The sequence below is a fragment of the Cariama cristata genome, unplaced genomic scaffold, assembly GCF_000690535.1.
Source record: "Cariama cristata isolate BGI_N322 unplaced genomic scaffold, ASM69053v1 scaffold7959, whole genome shotgun sequence".
Classification (NCBI taxonomy): Eukaryota; Metazoa; Chordata; class Aves; order Cariamiformes; family Cariamidae; genus Cariama; species Cariama cristata.
The window spans coordinates 16,492-37,135 of record NW_009637353.1 but is presented as its reverse complement, the minus strand read 5'-3'; the positions used below and the strand labels follow the sequence as shown (position 1 = coordinate 37,135).

Below are 20,644 nucleotides of genomic sequence, written 5' to 3'. Positions count from 1 at the left end.
AAGGAAAGAGGAGAAGGATGATTTACTAGAGCAATCCCAAAGACTCTGAATGGAATACATCACACTGGAACTGGGCCCCTTGATTTTATTCTCCTGGTATTGCTCACCATTACTGCAGTCACTGGAAACTGCTGACTTTTTTCCATCAATCCATAATACTTCAAACATGAGAGACATCCTATTTATATTAATGAGAGGCCTGCTCACAGGACCCAGTGTGAGCTGACCCAATATATCCTCAATGCCACCTGACAGCAGTTCAAAAATAGTGCTGACAAAATAGATGAATTATGGGACCTTATAGGAAAAGTCAGGAGAATTTGTTAATCTGACGTCCTGTAGGCTCCGAAATCACAACCAAGTAGTGTGGCATTGCTCCATAGGGCACTTGTTCTGAATGTCCCTGGAGTATTTCAGATGAGCAGAGAGCTATGAGAGACTGATAAGCAAGTACCTTAAAATGGTCAAACAGAACAGCACAGATAAGCATCAGTTTGGCAGAGAACGGATGCACAATGATTGGGCATCACCCACTAGAAGTGCACTTGGTTCTTAAACACCTTCCTGAAATCTGAAGGATTTTATCTATGGTACATGGATGCTCCTTACGAATTATCAGTGTATCATCACAGGTTAGAAAAAAAGGGCAATAATGAATTGTCTAGCCATTTCTGTTCTGTATAATTATGCTTAAAAGTAGAACAGTCATCTTTGTTTCAAGCAACTAGCCCCTCACAATGGACAACACATTAGTGGCTTCACCAAAACAAAAAAAAGCAAAGAAAAGGAAAACAGCAGAACAGTAGGAATTACAGGATTGTGTTTGCATCTAGTGGATGACAGGTAGAGAAAAAGGAAAACAACACAATGGTTGGAATGACAGGTTTTTATTTATGCCTAGTAAAAGATAGAATAAAATTAAAATTAAAACTGTCCTAGATGATGAGACTATACAAAACAGACATTTGTAGTGAGTCCATGGAGAGATGTAGATAGAGGTGCTTATGAATCCACACGGCTGCTTTTATCATCGGCTTTAACTGCAAGTAAACTTAACAAAACGAAAGCCAGTAATGCCATCAGCAGTGATATCAATATGGAATATACTTTATTCCCTCTTCTTCCCCTTACACAAATCCTACCTTTTATTAGTGTGATAGAGCAATCAAATCAGCTTTCCCCAGTAGTATTGCAGTACATAAAATGAAGCCGAGGACGACACTGTTAAGATAAAAAAGGTTTTATTATCTTTTAATATATATATATGTGTATGTAATAGAAATAATGTCTGAGTCCTGCTGCTGCTGGTTTTTTTAATGGTTAGGTCCAGAAGTATAGATTACCTATTTTATTTATAGCTTGGCCAAAAGAAGGATATCTTGAAGGAGACCACAATCGGTCCTTATTTTCACAGGGCTTTCCAGATTAATTTTGCAGACTTCAGATATTAAAATAATAAGGTTGCTGTTGGGGTAAGCATACTGTACCCCAGTCCAAACTATCGGATAAATTATGTCTCACTTGTGCTTAATCCTGTTCATCTGTATGTCATTTTTCTGTGCACTGCAGGGCAGCCCAATTGCCCAAGTCTTTCTGTCGTGCTGAAAGGTTTGGCCATAATTTAGTTTCTGCTTGGCCAGTAGAGGTTTGTGGTAGCATGACACTACTTGCTGAGTTTATTTTTCCTCTGACCCTTACTGTCAACAGTAAACCTAAAATAGACTTGTATCCCCCGTGGCTTTGCTCTGAAGTTTGCTTGTCAGCCTAGCTGCCACTGATTATTAGGAATTGCTTCTTGTAAGTGATAAATACAAATCTCAAAGGGATATTTCATTTCATTGTTTACTTCTGTGTTCAAACTAAACTAAGAATGCAATCTTTGTTCCTGTATTAAAGAATCACAGGTGCAGTACTTCGATTTTGAAAGCCTCTCGGTATGATATTTATGAGATTGTATACTGTAAGTCCTTGTGCACACTCCTGAAAAGACATTTTGAGGACAAGTACCACTTCCAGTCCACATCTGGGAAGTGAGTGAATTCTGCTCATCCCTCCTCAATGTCTCAGACACGTGTTGTTTCCCAGAAGCAGCATCTTCACTTTCCTCCAGGTCTTACCTGAGCAGAAGCCAGCCGACACGTTGTTTTTGCTGAACAGAGTGCCATCAAATTACCCAGTGGTAATTACCTTACCTTAGTGAAGATTCTCTGACTACAGTAAATTACCCAGCAGGCCTCAGTAAAAATTAATTGTGTAAGTCTGCCCCAGAGGCTGCTTTTGAAGCTTAAAAGTGAAATCAAATCATTTGAACTTCAAACCTAATCATCATGATTCTAAAATGGCAGCTGTGATGTGATCCGTGCTAACGGACTCAGTGAGATTTTGCTGAAAAGCTGACCACACTCCCAAATGACAGCACTAATAAGCTAAATATGTGTTATGTAAAGAAGTGTCTAGAGAGGCAATTTTGAGTAAATTCTATATTGGCAGACACAGATGTGCAGTGAATTGTTGGTCTGACAAGTCTATAGCCATCAGCTAACTTGCTTCTACAGGCTATTCCAACAATGTTTGTATAATAGGCTGTTTCTTCATTTGTGGGTTGTTATTAGATTCTTTTGCAATGAACGTCCAAACTTGACTTTAAAATTAGGCAGCTATTCCAAGAGAATGTTGGAATTATTGTCCAGGAAATGAACTTATTGATTTTGAATTAAGTAACAAAACGCCTCGAATGCAGCAGACTACAGATAAGCAAATCAGCAATGCACTTGTGCAGCCATGTAGAAAATGGGGTGTATGTGTGTGCGTGTGTGTCTAACAACAGCGTACTACTGTGATTTCTGATGTAGTAACAAATGGAGGTTTCTCTAACAATAGGATGGTTTAGAATTTCTTCTGGTGTAAAGCAAAGTAATTTTATCAAAGAGCTACATTACCTGATGCTCACTGAGAGAGTTTAGTCCATTTTTTTTACTTGGCTGGTTTCAAGTTTTGATTGGAACAGTTTCTACAATTACACATTCTGAACAAAAATAAGTGAAAATATATGAATTATTACATATGTGTGTGTGAATATGTGACTATGTGAAAATATAAGAAATTAAAAAAATAAATGTGTTTGTTATATATTCATGTAGTACTATGTGAAATAAGGCATTATAAAAAACAGGCAAGAAAAGGGTCATGCACAGTTGACTGTTAGACCTGTTGTCTATGAAGAATGCCTAAAACACAGTTGCACATCAGAACAGTATTTAGAGAAAAATAAAAGGTCTTTCTTAAATCTTAATGTTTAATTCTAATGAATTAGTTACATTTTAAATATGTTAGATGGCTGTTCAGGGTGACTGTCTCTACCATGGACTTGCTGTCTTTTTGTAGCTCAGAAGGAGCAGATGTGTGCCCATGCTAAAGCACAGAAAATTGGACAGCTCTTAGCTAGATAAAGTATGAGGGGGGAGGGACAGTTTTCCCTGTTGCCTACATATGGTCCTTCTGTACTGTAAATGAGTAAAATCTGTCAAACATTCATTTTCTTTCAACTGTATAGCTGAGGTAGGCCATTTGTCTTTTTGAAGCTGTTCAACTAAGACATAAGATTTTAATTTTCTTTTAGTGTGCTGCTTTCTTTTTACTTACTTTAGTTATTTTCCCCAACTTTGTGCTTAAAAAACTTTTTTGCTCTTGCATTTTGGCATGAGTTACCTCCTTTTTTCCTTGGCCTCAGGATTATTTCTTTTAATTTTGTTTATTTTTTTTCACTTGAGATATGTCTCCCAGAACTCCCCAGGAGTGAAGTGGTACCCATGCTTTAGGAACAAAGGCACATTTCCCTGTTTTGGAGGTAGCTTGTACTGTCTAGGCAGAGAACATGTTTTATTGAAGTGAAGAAAATATGCAAGTGGGTGGGAGAAAACTGGGTGAGAGTGTTGATCTGCTTGAGGGAAGGAACGCTCTGCAGAGGGATCTGGACAGGCTGGATCGATGGACGAAGACCAACTGTATGAAATTCAGCAAGGCTCAGTGCCAGGTCCTGCACTTGGTTCATAACAATCCCATACAATGCCCCAGGCTTGGGGAAGCATGGCTGGAAAGCTGCCTGGTGGAGAAAGACCTGGGGGTGCTGGTCGACAGCCAGCTGAACGTGAGCCAGCAGTGTGCCCAGTTGGCCAAGAAGGCCAACAGCATCCTGGCCTGTATTAGGAATAGTGTGGCCATAGGAAAGGGATCGTGACCCTGTACTCAGCACTGATGAGGCCACACCTCAAATACTGTGTCCAGTTTTGGGCCTCTCACTACAAGAAGGACATTGAGGTGCTGGAGCAAGTCCAGAGAAGGGCAATGAAGGTGGTGAAGGGTCTAGAGGCTAAGTCTTATGAGGAGTGGCTGGGGAAACTAGGGTTGTGTAGGCTGGAGAACAGGAGGCTGAGGGGAGACCTGATCGCTCTCTACAACTACCTGAAAGGAGGTTGTAGCGAGATGGGGCTTGGCCTCTTCTCCCAAGTAATGAGCAATAGGACAAGAGGAAATGGCCTCAAGTTGCGCCAAGAGAGGTTTAGATTGAATATTAGGAAGAATTTCTTCACCAAAGGGGTTGTCAAGCACTGGCACAGGCTGCCCAGGGAAGTGGTTGAGTCATCATCCCTGGAGGCATTTAAAAGGCAGGTAGATGTGGTGCTTATGGACATGGTTTAGTGGTGGATTTGGCCGTGCTAGGTTTATGTTTGGACTCAATGATCTTAAAGGTCCTTTCCAACCTAAATGATTCTATGATTCTATGAGTTAAAAGAAATTTCCTTCACTGATGCTGATCTTTTTTGTTTTCTGATCAGTCCACAGCATTATTGGTCATTCTTATTTGCTTATGACCATCTCTTCATTATGCTCTGTGACACCCTGAGAGACGCACTAGCTAAAAGTAAAATCTGGGAATATTTGGCATGATGACACACTGTCTCAATCTTTGTATGGACAGTCTGGCAAGAGATACATACCCAGCGTCAGGAAATGTTTTACTAACTAGGATAATGAGGTGTCACAGCCTTCCAATTTTTCATTGATTTTTTAACAGGGCCCCAAAATACTGAGCCAGCTCAAATAAATACAGATAGACTGTATGCTGAATCAGGAGTGAAAATAGCTGGAGTGTTTGTAAGAACTGAAACTTGTTTTAGCTTTACCATGAGAGAAAATGTTTATCTAACTATATCTTTAGTTGATAAGCTTGAGCATTCAATTCTCCTATAACTTCTGATACAGTAAAAAGACCTGGGTTTTCCAAGGGCATGATTCTCTAGGGTCATAAAGGAAAGAACTCGCTTGAGATTTGCACATCCAGGGCTTTGCAGTTCTCTATTCCAAATTAGCACAATTTGCTCTCTTGCTATAACCATTTTATTTTAAAATTATTTGAGTGTTTGGGAACTGTGATACCTCAGAGACCTCTGGAACTTGTGGAAGGTGGCCGATATCTCAAGCTTAAGCCTTCTTTCAAGAGTAACATGATGGCACAGATGCATCGGCATATTCTCTGGCATGGCCCATCCTATTGCATGCTGTTCATAACAAATGGCAAAGAAAATTTCCCTTTGAGGAAATAGAATAGTTCCAAACCAATATACTCCTAATGCTTTTGTTGGCTTTAATGCTTTATTCTTCGGAGTTCTTAGACTCAGCTCTGGGAACAAGACATGGCTATGTGTTCTGTTTTTAAGGAAACAAGTCTGCTGCCATCGTCATACAGCTACCTACACCCAACCTTTTGGAAGTCACTCAGTCATTGTGAGACTTTCATCTCTTATCAGTCCTTCTGCTAAGCACACCTCAGAAAGCCAGGTATGAATAATAGGCCACAAGAGGGGAAACCCAGAACAACTTTTTTTTTTTTTTTTAAGTGATTTGTCAGGTCTGCAGGTGCTGTGAGAAAAATGTCTTTGCTTCAGACACGGAAGAGTGCTGGGTTTTGCTCCAGCACTGGCCTGTCCCAGGGATCTTTTTTACATGTGTCCTTTACCCTTAGCAATGAAGTATCCTTCCCATCCTGAGTTAATGGAGGGCAGTAGCTGGGTTAGTGTAAGATACCACCCAGCATCTTGATCACCTGGGCTTGACTGTAGCAATATTGTTTTCAGGATGTACTCCGTCCCTACAGAACAGGAGGCCTGGACCTCAGGTTCTTAGATCTCAGCTTTTCAAGTGAGTTTCTCTATCCGACCTTCATCTCACAACTTAGATGGTCTTATTGATTAAAGCCACTTTTTGTTCCTGCTTAAAAAGCAAGAGGGCTATGTCTTCTGTGTGATGTGCAAATGGGACCTTGGTCTCTCACAAAATCTCTCCTTCTGATCATAGACAATCTCTAAGCGCAAGCAAGCAGGGATTTCCTTCACTTCAGCAAAAATCTGTGAGCTGTTTAAATCTTTTAGAAGCTCATGAGGAAAACCTAGGTGTTTTCTTGAACAGCTACCTGAGTCTGACAGAGAGGTACCATCTCTTGTGACTGATGCTCCCATCCTTTAGAGGTCAACTATCTGAGTGATGTTCCTGCGTTTCTCTTTCAATGAAGATGATCTGCTGGACTGCTGTGACCTTGAGAATGAAGGAATTTCACGATCTTCCAGTTGACTTCCTGTTATATTGTGAGATGAGTTTACCCTTTATACACATTTGGGTTTCCACTGAAGACACCCATGTTGAGATACTCTTCTGGTGTTTTATCCAAACAGGTTGTTTGGTTTTTATCCCTGAATCACATTGTGAATATTAATATGGACAATAAATATATCTCAATGTTATTGTAATACTTTGGTGACCAGCTTTCCATTCTGTCTCCCTTAAAGGAGGGATATTTCCATATTTACCAGTGTAACATGCAGTTAAAAATAGTAATAATAAGAATGCAAATTAAAAGAAACAGCTTCAGTACATGTACACCTCTTAATATTAAATGAAAAGTAAATAAGAAGTTATTCTATTTAATTATTTAGCTCAATAATTATGTTAACACCATGTTAATAAGTAAAATTATCTTGTTTAAGCTTTTCATGTTGGTGAATGCTTGAAACAAATGAAACATAAAGGATAGTTACGGTAAACAGTAAAGAATGATATCTGTGAACATGAAAGTTCAGTGCCACAATTTGCATGTTTAAATGAGATCAATTAGGTTAATGATGGATGAAAATAAGAAATCCATTATTTAAATGCAAAATAATTCAAAAACTTATAGGTCCATTTACTGCCAAACTTTCATCTTTCAAAGGGGATATCTAGTTCAAAGGGTTAATGTAGAATCTTGACCTTTCCCATCTGGAGGCTTATGTTCAAATACGGTTTATAAGTGAAAAATAATCTAATATAATTTATTTCTCTCTAAAATCTTTTGTAGGAAAATCCACAGACTGACTTGTCTGTTCTGAACAGAAACTTTAAAATATGGTGTGGGCAGGTTATTCCATTTGCTTGTCATGTGTTTAGGAGAGGGCTCAAGAATGTTTCAAAGGAAGTTTGGCAGGAAACATTTAATAATATTAAAAGTAGGATGTTCAGGAAATAAACATAAAATAAATATAATTCCATTTCAGGGGAGTAAGCCTTTAGGCATAGGAAACAGACAACCTGTGGTAAAAAGACTGAAATGACAGAGGGCATGGCTAAGCTGGGAAATGGAGCACAGTGAGGTCGTTTGTGAAGCTGTACAAAGACATGTTTGAACCGCCCAGTGCTTTGCCATGTGAAGATGCTAGCTTTGGTCAATGTGGTGATGTTTCTGAATTAATGAGCACTGGTAGGTTAACAACTGTTTTCTTTCTGGAGGGGAGGCTGGGAGCAGAACCTGACAGAGTTCTCTGTATGATTTTGAAGTGCCATAGTCAATTTGGTCACAACTGGCCATGTGCCATTGTCATCAGTAGAAAACCCCACAGTGAGTCAGTCAAACCACTGGAGGATATACTTGGGGAGACATACAAAAGAGAGCAAGTTAGTTCATCTACCTGAAAAGACCAGAAAACTAGTGTAATGGTGTAAAAAAGGCAGTGCAGCTGATTTCCTGTAATGATAAACCTTTCTGTATGTAAGGAGGTAGGCTCCAGACATAATGATCTATTACAGACAGCCCAGCAGCAGTATCCCCAAGACTGACTGACTAATCTAAGTAACAGTCAGTTACTCTGAAAGGAATTAAAAAATATTTTCTCTGCATTGTATTTGATAAGACAAAAGCCTACATGGATATGATGTGAATATATTAGGTGACCTATGTTAGAGGTATGTAGTGGAAGGCTGAATTTACAGAAAAACTAGAAAGCAAGTTTTTAAGTATACTTGTTATAACTACTTTATATCGGGTAGCACTAACAGGACAATAAAGACTGAGTGGCTGAATGACACTCCAGTGTCTGAGAAGGTCCACACCAGGTCCCAGTTGGAGCAAGAATTTTTCAGGTACATGAGTAAGATCCATTAAGTTCCATGCTGCCTTCGAAAATACGCTTAAAATATCTTTTTAATTTTTTCCTAGCCTAGACTTGATGTTATTTCAAATGGGATCATCTTGGAAGGAGACTGAAAATTACAGAACCTGTATAGCTCACAGCCCAGGTTAAAACTCTGGTCACCTTCAGCCAGTCAACCTAAACATAGAATGAGAGAGCTATTCCAGGCCTTTCTTACAGAAATGTGTGTGTGTTTGAGGTGGGGAGCTGTTATTTCCAAAACTGAAGACTAGCAAGCAGGTGAGGCAGTTTGGAGGAAAACATATACAGGGATTGTTAGTAGGACCTCCCAAGGAGTAGAAGTTTGCCATTCATGAGGGCGTGGTATATATTTAGAAGAAACAAGTCACATTTTCATGCCTTGATACTACTGCTTAGTTATTTTTATATAGATTAAATTTTTAGAGTGCCCAATATCTGATATGAATGTCAGAAAAAGGCTTGAAGGGATATTTGGGTATGGTGAGCATCCAGAGCTTTCATTTACTCCTTAAACAGTTTTGGATGTGCTGCAATGCTCAAGTCATATTCGAGGTAATTTAAATCAGACGTAACAGAAGACCCAAGGCCTTAAGCAAAAGAAACTGAGGATGAAGGAGATAAAGTTACATTGAAAGGTCATGTGCTGACTCAGTTAGGCATTTCTTGATAACATATGTGATTTAGGCAGAAGGCTTTTTTTCTCCTGCCTTTTTTCTTTACTTCTCTTAGGTGACATGGCAAATAAGAGATAAAGTATAAATAAGTTGGAGAGAGTACAGTGTAAGGCAACAGAGATGTTAAATGGAACAGATTATTTAGTCTGAAGAAGTGGCATCACAGAAATAATTAAACAAGATAAAAGTTGTAAAACTAAGCTTCATTGCTTGCATTCACAGAAAAAAACAGAACTGAGTTGCCAAAGAAAATATTATTTCTACCATATCATTCATGTGTACATGGGACTTAATGGATAACTAAGAACCCAGTGACCCACTCTGCAAAAGCATGTAAAGGGGAATAGCTGTATCTGGCGCTAACTATCTTCATGAAGTGACACACATTTAGAACTGTGGTGACAGTGCCACTCTGTCTACCACTTAATTCAGCAGGGTCTACTGATATATCCAAGGCTATGCTCACATTTATCTCTGCCAGTTTTAAGATCAAGCACAAAGCAGGTAAGAATGATCAATGAACACATTACATGACAAAGGAAGGGTAAGGTTTTAACACATTTTAAATGGAGCAGGGAGGAACTGTGGAGCTTTGGTAGTGTACCTCCATCTTCTCTTTCACCTTCCCAGAACCCCAAGCCACACATTATGTACTATCACATTCTAGTTACTTTTTTTCTTTTTAGCAATTGTGGTGAAGGAGTCTGGTATGAGTGACAGTTGAGATGTTGAAACGGGTACTATGAATATTTTTAACAAAGTACCAGATAATCAGTATTCACAGAATTAGTAACCTAAAGGGTTTCCTGCAAGGTTGGTGCTTGAATTCAGGCACTTACGAATTATGAGTGTCAGGAGGGAATATTTCATTGATCGAGCTTTCTTTTCCCCCACATTGGCATTTTGCTTGTTGTTTTGCATCCAGGAGAGTGTTTTACACTCTTCTGGTACAAACTGTTATTACTTTTTTCTCCAACAAACATCATTTTAAACTAAATTAAAATAGACAAGATAAAGGATGACATAATAGTCATCAAAGAATCTCAGATAACAAAGGGACCATATACTGCTTCTGGTCCTGGTTAACTGTAAAGTAGTTTTTAAAGGAGTGTAAAAAGAATATAGAGGAATGTCCATATGGATATGGTACCAAGGATTCACTTTTATCAAAGCTAAGTATTTAAAAAATATTATAAAGCTTAATTTTACAATATTGTTGAATACATTTGTTGAAATGAAATACCATTGCCATGAGACAATCATTTGATCTAGATTGTCTCACCCACAAATACTACTAATAAAAGAATTTGTCAGATACATAATACTGAATCTTTCTCTTGTCTAAGCAATGAGTCATTCATTATATTCTGAAGCAGAGCATCAAACTTACTGTATCTCCCGGGGTAATATGATGAAGTTTACTAATGCAGACTTGCTTTGCAAGTGCTTATTCAAAGCAGTAGGGCTCGGGCAGAAGCCATGCTACTTGTCATTTACAAAAGAAGCCCAATTTTGGGGAATGCTGATTTACAGCTGTAGGATGCATGCAGCTGGTAAGTGTAAAAGCTATTAAAAATGGTGAGCACTTTCAGAGCTGATTAGAGTACTCCTCTCTCTTCTTTCAGATCTCATTTGGGATATCCAATTTGATATTTATTTTTGTACGTACTAGAGTGGTTTGTCCTTGGAATTTACTTTAAAAGTCTTTTTTTCTAAGCTTAATTACTTAGGTTTTTTAGAAATAGGAATAAAATTATGTAGGAATACAGAATTTTCAAGGAGTTTTGTAATTGCTATCCATATATGAAAATTATGATCTTCTCATGGTTTCTGAAAAAAAAAAGATGCCTTAAACTGTCCTATGCTTACTCCAGTGCTAATTAATCTGGAAAGTAGATACATCATCATTTTCAGAGGTATCTGCTTATTTTATCTTTGCATCTGGAAATGATGGAAAGGTTCCAAGGAAATAAGAGAGAAAACGCACGATGAAAAATGTAGAAGGCTGTGACATAAATAGATTTCACAAACATGCTTTTTGAAAAAACAGACAAAAACAGGTAGAAAATAAATGAATTATTCTCTCAGGAAATACTTTAAAAATCTTATCATCTGGCAGTCATTTATTACTGGGTAGCAATAATATTTTATTATCGGACTGTTAGATTTTTATAACATTTTTTAAAATGATAGCATCGGAGCTGTTGTTGTTCACTGCCACAATAAAATATCAGAGAAATTTATGGAAGCTTTTCAATATTCAGAAGGTTTGTGGTCATAAAAGAAAACTATGAAGTAAAGACATGCTGTTGGTAGCTCATAATTCAGCTAAACCTGTAAGAAGAAAAGTGTGTTGTAATGAGTCAATCATACTAATTTGGACTCTGGTACAAAGAAGAAATGGTGGTTAGTGTGCAAAAAATTAAACAACAAGGTCAATAAATTAATTACAAATGGAAGAGTAAACCTGAGTATTATAGATCCAGGCAGGAGATGCTGCTGCACACAGTTAAATGATTATGTCAGAACTTAAGAGTGGTCTGGGAATAGTCAGCGGGCAACAGCAGGAAGGTGGGGGGCTAATACATTTCTGTCCCTTTTGGTGACAAAGAAAAATTTGTGAGTTTTCCTGGGCAGTGGCAATTGCTGGCTATGCAGACAGCTTGAAACAATAACCCTCTGTGAGAGAAACCTACCTGTTCATCTGAAGAGCACAGTAATATTATGATCCAGCACTCTTGGGACTCTTGTTAGAAATAATGCAGCAGGTTATAGCAAGAGAAGAGTGCAGTGAGCCGCACAAACCGAGCAGAGCAGAATTTCATATATTGCAATAAGGCACAACCTGCTTGCTGAGGAGATGAGAATCCTCCTGTTATTCCTAGAAATCCCAACAAAATTTCCTCTAGAGAAGGAAAGAAACCTCATTCCAGTACCTCTGCCAAATGATCTGGCAGCCATGACATGGATGTTATACCATAAGTAGGGCCTATGTATTTTGTTCTGTGGGCTACCTGGAGCTCAAGTATTTTCTGAACTGGCAAGTAGTTAATAAGACATGTTCCTTGTGTTGCTTAGGGTCCATGAAGGTAAAATCTGACATTCACGGGTAGCTCACTGATAACAGTAGGAAGAACTGTCGTACAGACATAGCCCTCTTCCTGAATGGATCCAGTGGCATATTTCATATTATTGGATCCAATGCAGAATTACATTGTTGAATAAAGCCTTTTCTTACTAGCAGTACTTTGAAGGCTTTTTGAAATCATTGAAAACCTCTACTCACAAAAGGTAATTAAAGCCACCTAGTCATCATCCTAAAAGATTAAATAAGAAGGCAGTATCAATGTTTTTAGATGGAGGGTCTGAATAACACCTGTAGCATATCCTGATGTATTATGACCACTCACTTCCTCGGACAAACCCAGCAAGTGATGTATTTGTCCCTCCCTATTACTGTTAATATAATTTGCGCTCAAACAGTAAGTCCAACAAGGATCACAGACTTCATTACAACAAACTCAGCTTCTTACTGCAGGTGGAGAGATGTTCATAACATAAACTACAGAGAGAGAATTACCTTCAAAGAAAACATGCACCAGAATCAAAGTATTCCAGTGGAGGCCTGGGGTCAAATGATGTTAACAAGCTGTTTTCAATTATTTAGAACATGATTAGGGACAGGATTGTGTTTGCCCTGATTTTGAAATAGGCACCTGACAATTTGTTTGCATGGAAACTAATCAGATGGGAGGGTGGTGTTTTGGAGGTTTAATAATGTTGTTGTAATATTATATTGTATAGACGTGTATATTTTTATTCACAACAGGCAAACATATTTGAACAGCTGTGCCTCCCTTTCTTTCTACCATTTACAGTAGGTATAGGTCTTTTGGTACTAGTTTGAACTTGGAAGACTAAATGGGACATTGTGAAAAATAGAAAAAGTACAGAATCCCTCGTGTTTTAAGAAAGAGAGATTTAGAAAGTGTATATCACCCTGAAGTGTGCCACGCATAGAAGAAAGAACCTCACCAATGGATTTTTCTTTCTGAACCCCGAAGACTCATAAACTAAAATAATTCAATAGATTAATCTTTCTCTATACACCTTATATATATTGAACCTTATATGTTACTGTCACCAAATGGGACATTTTTTCCGTGCCAGGTGTTTTAATATCCTACAGACCAGAAAAAAATACATTCTCTGATGAAGGGACAACAGTGGAAGCCGAGAGAAATACGATTTCTTCTTGATACTGTTACCCGTTTCCTCAGAATTATGTGAACCAACCTTCCCAAAACTATAAGTTGAGACCAATAGTACTTTATGTAATGATCGTTACTTAACAGCAAATAGCTTGTTTTATATTTATTATTGGACTGCTTTGATCATGACGAAAGCAAGGTAGACAGGTACAAAGAGAAGATCCAAACATTTTGCAAAATCACTGTATAGCATGCAAAACCTGAATGGATAATACTACAGGAGATTGTAATTGGAATTTTGTAGAATGCACATCTTCTGTTATGATATTTTGCTTTGAGAAGTAAGAGTTACAGACTTCATGCAATAAACACATTTAAAAACCCAAAGACTTGAAGGGGCACTGCACTACATATGAAATAACAATGTGCAAATAAGTGCCCTAGCTCAATATATATCTGTTACCAGTTTGGACCAGGTCTTCTTAAATTTGGGTTGGTATTAGTGAAATATCTAATATCTGTTTCTGTTGTTGTGGTTACATTTAGTGATTTTTAATTTTTTTAAATGTTTAGAATTGTTTAAAGATTAAAAATGTTGCCATCTTTGACAAGTAAGTAGGATACTCTGAGAGCACCAGCGCAAAGGCCTTTGAAAGCATTTCAGTAAAATTTTTACATGTAAAACCCAAGAACAGATGTACCAAAGACACTTGATGCTAAGCATTGACAGAACTTTCACTTAAGCATGCTAGGAAATGCGTAGGGAATATTAAAGTTTGATGGGTGTTTCTTTTTATGAATATCCCAATCTGGCTTTAGAAACCTTTTTTAAATGTAAGTAAGATGAATGGTATATTCCATGTTACATTGGCACTGAATGTAAATAGGGACAACTTGCGCAGTACTGATTTACTTGTGGAATTCTAATTCATAATGTGGAACGGGTTAACAATTTTCTAATACCTGTTCTTATTTAGTGTGTCAGAAAACCCTGGTTTATCCAAACTAGGACATGGGTAGGAAAAAAGCTTTTTCAGATTCAGAGTGAAATCTTAGTTAAAAACCTGAGTGGAAAGGAGACCTTAGAATACCTGGTAAGCCTCTGCTATTGCATAGGAGGTCAGCACACAAGTCCTTGCACTCTCAATCAGACCAAACCCTTAATCCACAGACTCTGAAAGGCTGAATGTTCTAATTACTAAATTACTGTCAAATAAGTATTTTGCTGGATCAGATCTACTTAGTGTGAATACTTCAGTACTCAGTGGAGTAAGTAACCTCTTTTTCTCAAAAAGTGCTACATGGGCTCTACTACCTTGTATAAAGAACTAGTCTTGGTGGGCTGATTACTACTTCTCATAAAAATCATATTAAGTCTAAGTGAGGGAAGTGGCTTCCTAAGACTTGGGGGTATAGCAGGCCTCCAAAGTGTAGAACGCTGAAGTACAGGACTCTTCTTCAGGGCTTAACATCACTGTCTCTGTAAGTGAAAAGAAGGAGGTGTTCTTGTTCCATTCTGCTTTCTGAAACTTTAGCCACATTGGAAGATATTTGAGGTGCTGAGTTTAAATTTCATAGTAAGTTATTGCATTTATTTTTTTTAAAAGATCTGTAATTCAGCAGGGAACTCAAAACTTAGTAGCCCTGACTCCGATCTCTTCATCTGATAGAACACTCCTTTGTAAGTTTCTGCAGAGGAGAATCACTAAGACTTTTTCTGTTAATCCTTCTTTCGCTGGAAGCCCAATGAAGGCTATGGTTTGAGCAACATAGAGATTTACTTTTTAACAAAATGTGCAGAGAAGTCTAGTGGCAAGTACTGTTTATACTACAGCTAAACACAGAGAGAGAGAGATGTATTTAAAAAAATTCCCTGGAGAAAAGACTGATTGATGCATGCATCTTTGAATAGGTGCATTTCCAGCACTATTTGAATTCTAATGACGATAAGATCACTAATATTTCTGCTCCTGAATAGTCTACTATGTCCAAAAGTAATTTCTTAAAAGTCTCAACAAAATGTATGTACTCCACCCACCCTAATATTTGCCCAGGAAAAGAGATGGTCTTATTTTCTGTTTCTAGGATTGTAATTACATTATTGACGATGATTACATTAGGGAGAAATTACTTGAAAAGATAACATGATACTATCATAACATTGTCATAATGTTACCCTTTTGTCTCACAAAATGTTTTTTCTTCTGAATTCTGGTTATTCCTACACACGTTTAGCTGATTAATGCCATCAGGATTTAGTTACACAAGCTGGGAGTCCCATGAAAAGGTATCCACAGAAGCTCTGGTAATCGAGCATGCTAAGGACTGATCGGACAGAGGACTTCTGAAGTTACATAGGAAAAAGAGGCCAAATTACTTTTTTACTATCTTGGCACTAAGAAGAAGCTAGTAGATTCATTTTCTGATTCTGTTGGTGATCTGCTTTATGATCTTAAGCAAATTTGTTTACTTTTATGAATCCAGTTTCTGCTTTTACACTGTGGTTGTCAAGGGTTTACACATATAGTTTAACATAACATATTATATAGGAATCTTCAGCGGCTTCCATGTCTTTATATGAGGAAACTTATGTGAAGAAATTTATTATGACAAATTTTAATCCTGCATGTATCCTTATAAGGGCTTGGCAATAAAATAATACAAATACATAATGAAATCTTTCTTACTTCAGGCAATGTAAAAACAGCAAGTGCATTTTGAAAAAAAAAAACCAAAACAAACCAAACCTTTTAGCACTGAAGATCTGATTAACAGCAAAGGTCTGGTGACTGTAAGAACCACCTTTATTTTGAAATAGCTTCAAAGAGATTAAATCAATCAGTAAAGCACTTCCACAAGGTATTAATGTTGCCATTAGTTATTGCTAAGAGTACAACAAAAATAATCTGTTGAAGTGTTTAATTTCTTCATATATCAGATAACATTCATTACCAGCGTAAACTGAAATCAATTTTCCACATGCATTCACTGATTTTGTACGTTGCTGAATAAAGGTGATATTGCCTGATCAAAAATAGATAAATCTTTCCAAAGGTTTGAAATGGCTTCCCTGGTCTTCTGCAATGAGATGTACCCAAATCCTAGAAAGATGGATGAAATAGAATCACTCAGTGGAACTTTTGCCATTTGTCTGCTGAAACAGGAAAGGATATATAAAAACCCCCCGTGCCACAGTTTTTATCTATAACCACGCTAAGCTGTTATTTACAGCAAAAGGCAGATTCTTGGTACATGGGAGGTAGAAGATGTCTTGCTATGTGTCTAAAGACATGTTTGAGTCTCAGTTCAGATTGGTGCTACCAATCAATTGCGCTCTTAAGTACCTCATTACTCAAGCTAAAGACTGGAGGGCCAAACAGCTCTCACGCTGTTGGAGATGCATATAAATAAAAAAGCCACTGGGTATTGAAACCAGTGTGTTTTACTGTGAAGGCTTGCTGTATTACCTACACTCACATAAGACACTGCTTTTTTAAAAAATTGGATTTTCCCAATGCTTATTCTTTTTGAATATTTATCTCCTCCATAATGTCCTTAGAGCTCAGGATAAGGGCATATTTGTAGGTATTGTAAAGAAATTTTAGTGACCAGTCCCTTGTTCATAAGAATTCTGCTTGAAATACTGATCTACAATATTTTACCATGATGAAATTACTGGGCCAAATCCTAAAAAAGATGCAAATTATTAAAGTTCTGGTAAGTTTAACTGATGTAAATTGGTATACTTCTACTGACTTTAGAGGAGCAACAGAAGATCTGATCCACAATAAACCCCCTGATCCTACTCCTTTTCTTAGTTTTGGTTTTAAAAGTAGACATTTTTTTGACATATCTACATTACTTATAACAAGGTGATGAGCATATCTGAAAATAAATCAAACACTCTTACTGTATTACTGTTCTCGATATGTTTTTCTTTCTTTAGATTTTGTTTTCTAGTGGTGGTGGTTGCTGGAGATTAGGTGATGTTCCAGTTGTTATGATTGATACTTCTGAGTGTGACAGGTTAAAGCTCACAGTATTGATAGAGTACATTTATACATGTCAAATTCTTCTAAAATGAACAGTCCTAGAAGGTGGAAGTATTTTGTAATGGCATTTTGTGTTCTGGAAAAATACCAGTCAGCAGGGTTTTATTATCTTTTTTAAAATAACATATTTAGGTTAGTTTTGATGCAATTATTCTAAAGATTTCTTCTCATGTTAAATATTCATGTGAATGTGAAAGTAGAGGACAAGTTTTTCTTAAAAGCTTTCCCCTTATAAATGTACACTTTAATTCTGGAGAGAAATCAAGCGCAGCGTGAAAATAAAGTGGAAACAATAACACCGAGAATGAAGTACTCAAAATAGAATATCAACTAGTTTTTGAAAAAGGACTGTTAATAAAATACAAAAATTGTCAATTGTAAGCTTCCCTAAAAACTATATGTTGAATTAAACCCTGTGTTTCCTGTTTTAAAGAAACAAGTAGTTACTGTAGAAGTCAATTAGTAGGGAAAACCACAAGGGAATATATTTCCTGCGCAATTTTACTATGCATTAGAAAGTGAAACATAAATATGAGACCTTTCTTATTCTGTGTTAGTAAGCTCTGTTTAGAAGCGTATGGAGAACAGAGAGCTGTCTGGGGGAATGGGAACTTCAATTTAGGGGAAACAGCATTGCATTGATCCATGCAAATGAAATCTCAATTTTCTGAAGTCCTCTCTTCTATTTTATATGGGTCATTTACAGTAATGCATAAAATGCTGATCATTTCTTAAATATTAAAGCCAGTAATGCTAGCTAGATGGGCCTTTAATTTCTTTCTTCACCTGTGGCTATCATGATTATGATTACTTCCACCAAAGTTTAGCTCTTTTTCATATTTCTCTGGAAACCTCTTGATCTCATTGCATTAGTTCTCTCCCTCCCTTGGTTACATTCTTCGTGTACTAATTTGTTCCTCTGGTTCAATGTATAGTCAAGAGAGTAATTTATTCTTCTTCAATAGCACCACTGAAATCACAGAAGTACTTGATGCCCTGATTTATTAAGGCACTTAAGGTCAGTGCCTTAAGCATGTGCTAAAAATGAAGCAAATGCCAGCACGACCTCCAAAGGATTAGTCACCTGCATAATGGTTTTGCAGGGTCCTTAAAATATGAACCTGTGGAACAGATTTGCTACTGGTGTAAGGTTAGTGCAGCTGTACTGAAAGCTAAATGATGCTGATAATGCTTTCAGTGGAATTATGACAAGTCTACACTAAGCCTTCCCCTTTTCTTGTCGTGTGCCATGCTGATACATTATGATATGCCAAAAATAAAAATCAAAGTTAGAAAAATGCTTCTGACAATCTTAATTATTCATTTACCATTTAGTGTTCAACAGGACTATTAGCATCTCAATAAGAAATTATATTGTTACAGCATATCATTTTTTTCCATTTGATTTTGTAGGGTCACATTGTCATGCTCTTTCACATTTGCTTGATAATAGGATATCTGTGGTGTCTGTGCTACCACATTGCTAATGAAAACAGGAATTGCAAATTGGATGAGACAAAACTTAGATACCCTAGATTTGCAGGTTAAAGTATTTCTTGTGCCATAGAGGAAGACGTGTGTTTTGCATTAGGAAACTGTGGAGGAAACAAGAATTTATATTTTCCGATTAAGTCTGAAAATTTTCCTCACTATGACTCTGAAGTCTTTTTTTCCTTTTCCTAAGGAAAAAAAAATTGTTTTGTATAGAGATGTTTCTTTCTTTATGGTCTTTTTTTTTCATTGTAAGAGGTGCCCCTCTAACTCACGTAAAATATTTTGATTATGAGAATATATCCTTGCAAGTCAGCTGGAAAAAAAATTTTAAAGTTAAAAATCTACTGCAAATGTTTTGTTCTGCATGAATTCACAGTAGCTATATCGTGTATCTTTTTGCAATTAAAACTATAAAGTTAATTTCAATGTATAGGAATAATATTTTTAAATTTTTAGGACAGATTACAGACTTTTATATAGTGCTTTTTGCAGATATTTAAAACATTATCTTGTAAATTTTGTTTAAAATAATGTTCTGTTTTAGGGGCACCATTATTACATTTCAAAAATAATATCCTGCAAAATGCCTGTAACAAGGTATTTTATCTGAAAGGCCATTGTAGCTTTCTTATTATGATCTTCAAGCTTCTGCAGCAATAAAAGTGTTCTTATTCAAATGTATATTATTGCATTCATTCCTCTAATAGCAGCATTCCATCATATCAACCTATAAATAGATGAAACAATTGCACAGACTACTTGTTATTCATCCCCGATATTTTTTATTTTGTTGTTAGATATCAGACATCGGAATAGTCGTATGGAGTATTTGTGTTGAATACAGAAAGTTATTCCCTCTGAGTATACATATGCTTTCTATCTGTGTTTCCTTGGGATATAAAAAGTTACTGGTTTAGTTCCATTGGTCATTTTTATTGCCTTCCTGAAGACAATGGAAATTGCACAAGTCTCCATATAAAAATATCTCCAAGTGTAAATTAAATCTATGGCATAGTCTTTTGTAAATAGAGAAGAATGTACTCTTAGATAATAAATATTTTTTGTGTATATCAACAAGATGTCTATTTTTTTTCTTCCTAGATACACCTTTAGTTAAAATCATTTCTTCCAATTCATGGCCTGAAGAAGGACAATCTATAATTTTGACTTGTGAATCCAAAGGAAAACCAGTGTAAGTGATTTAACAAGTAATATGTTTTTGTTATTTTCCTTATTCTGCTGTGATTGCAATCTTCAGCTGCAGAAATCTGCTGGTTTTGTCTCATCCTGGGGTGTAAAGTAATCTTTGGTATAGAAAACCCCTTGAAGCCTGTCTTCATTAAGTGTCCATAGAGGACTGGTCTTTTACTTTGTCATCTATTTTAGTTTTCAGGAAGAATTCCAGCTGTGAGATTTATTTTTTTTTTTCAGTCAGGTATATCAACCTGAAAAGAGTGCAGGCTTAATCAGTCACTGTTTACATCATTGAACTGATGATAGAAGAGAAAACGTCTCATGAAAATCTTCCTACATCAACTAGCCTCAGAGAAAATATATTGAACTTTCTGGATGCTTTGGCTGTCATTTACAGGGGAATTTGAGGTTTAATGATATGTGCAAGTTGGCTGCCTGTTTCTACCAGAATGTGAAAAGATGTAGCCTGCTTTAAGAATATAAATTGTTTTACTTGGAAATTAACATCTCTGCCATCAATATTTTTTAAAGGCAGATCT

General features: G+C 36.8%; 1 protein-coding gene across 1 annotated transcript in view; it reads left to right on the top strand.

Moving 5' to 3' along the window:
* The window catches only part of LOC104167897 (cell adhesion molecule 2-like), a 31,145-nt gene extending 11,038 nt beyond the window's left edge, over positions 1-20,107 (top strand). The window contains exon 4 of the mRNA XM_009708294.1: positions 20,013-20,107. Within this exon, the coding sequence (XP_009706596.1) occupies positions 20,013-20,107 (95 nt within the window). The remainder of the gene's footprint in view (positions 1-20,012) is intronic.
* The last annotated feature ends 537 nt before the right edge of the window (positions 20,108-20,644 follow it).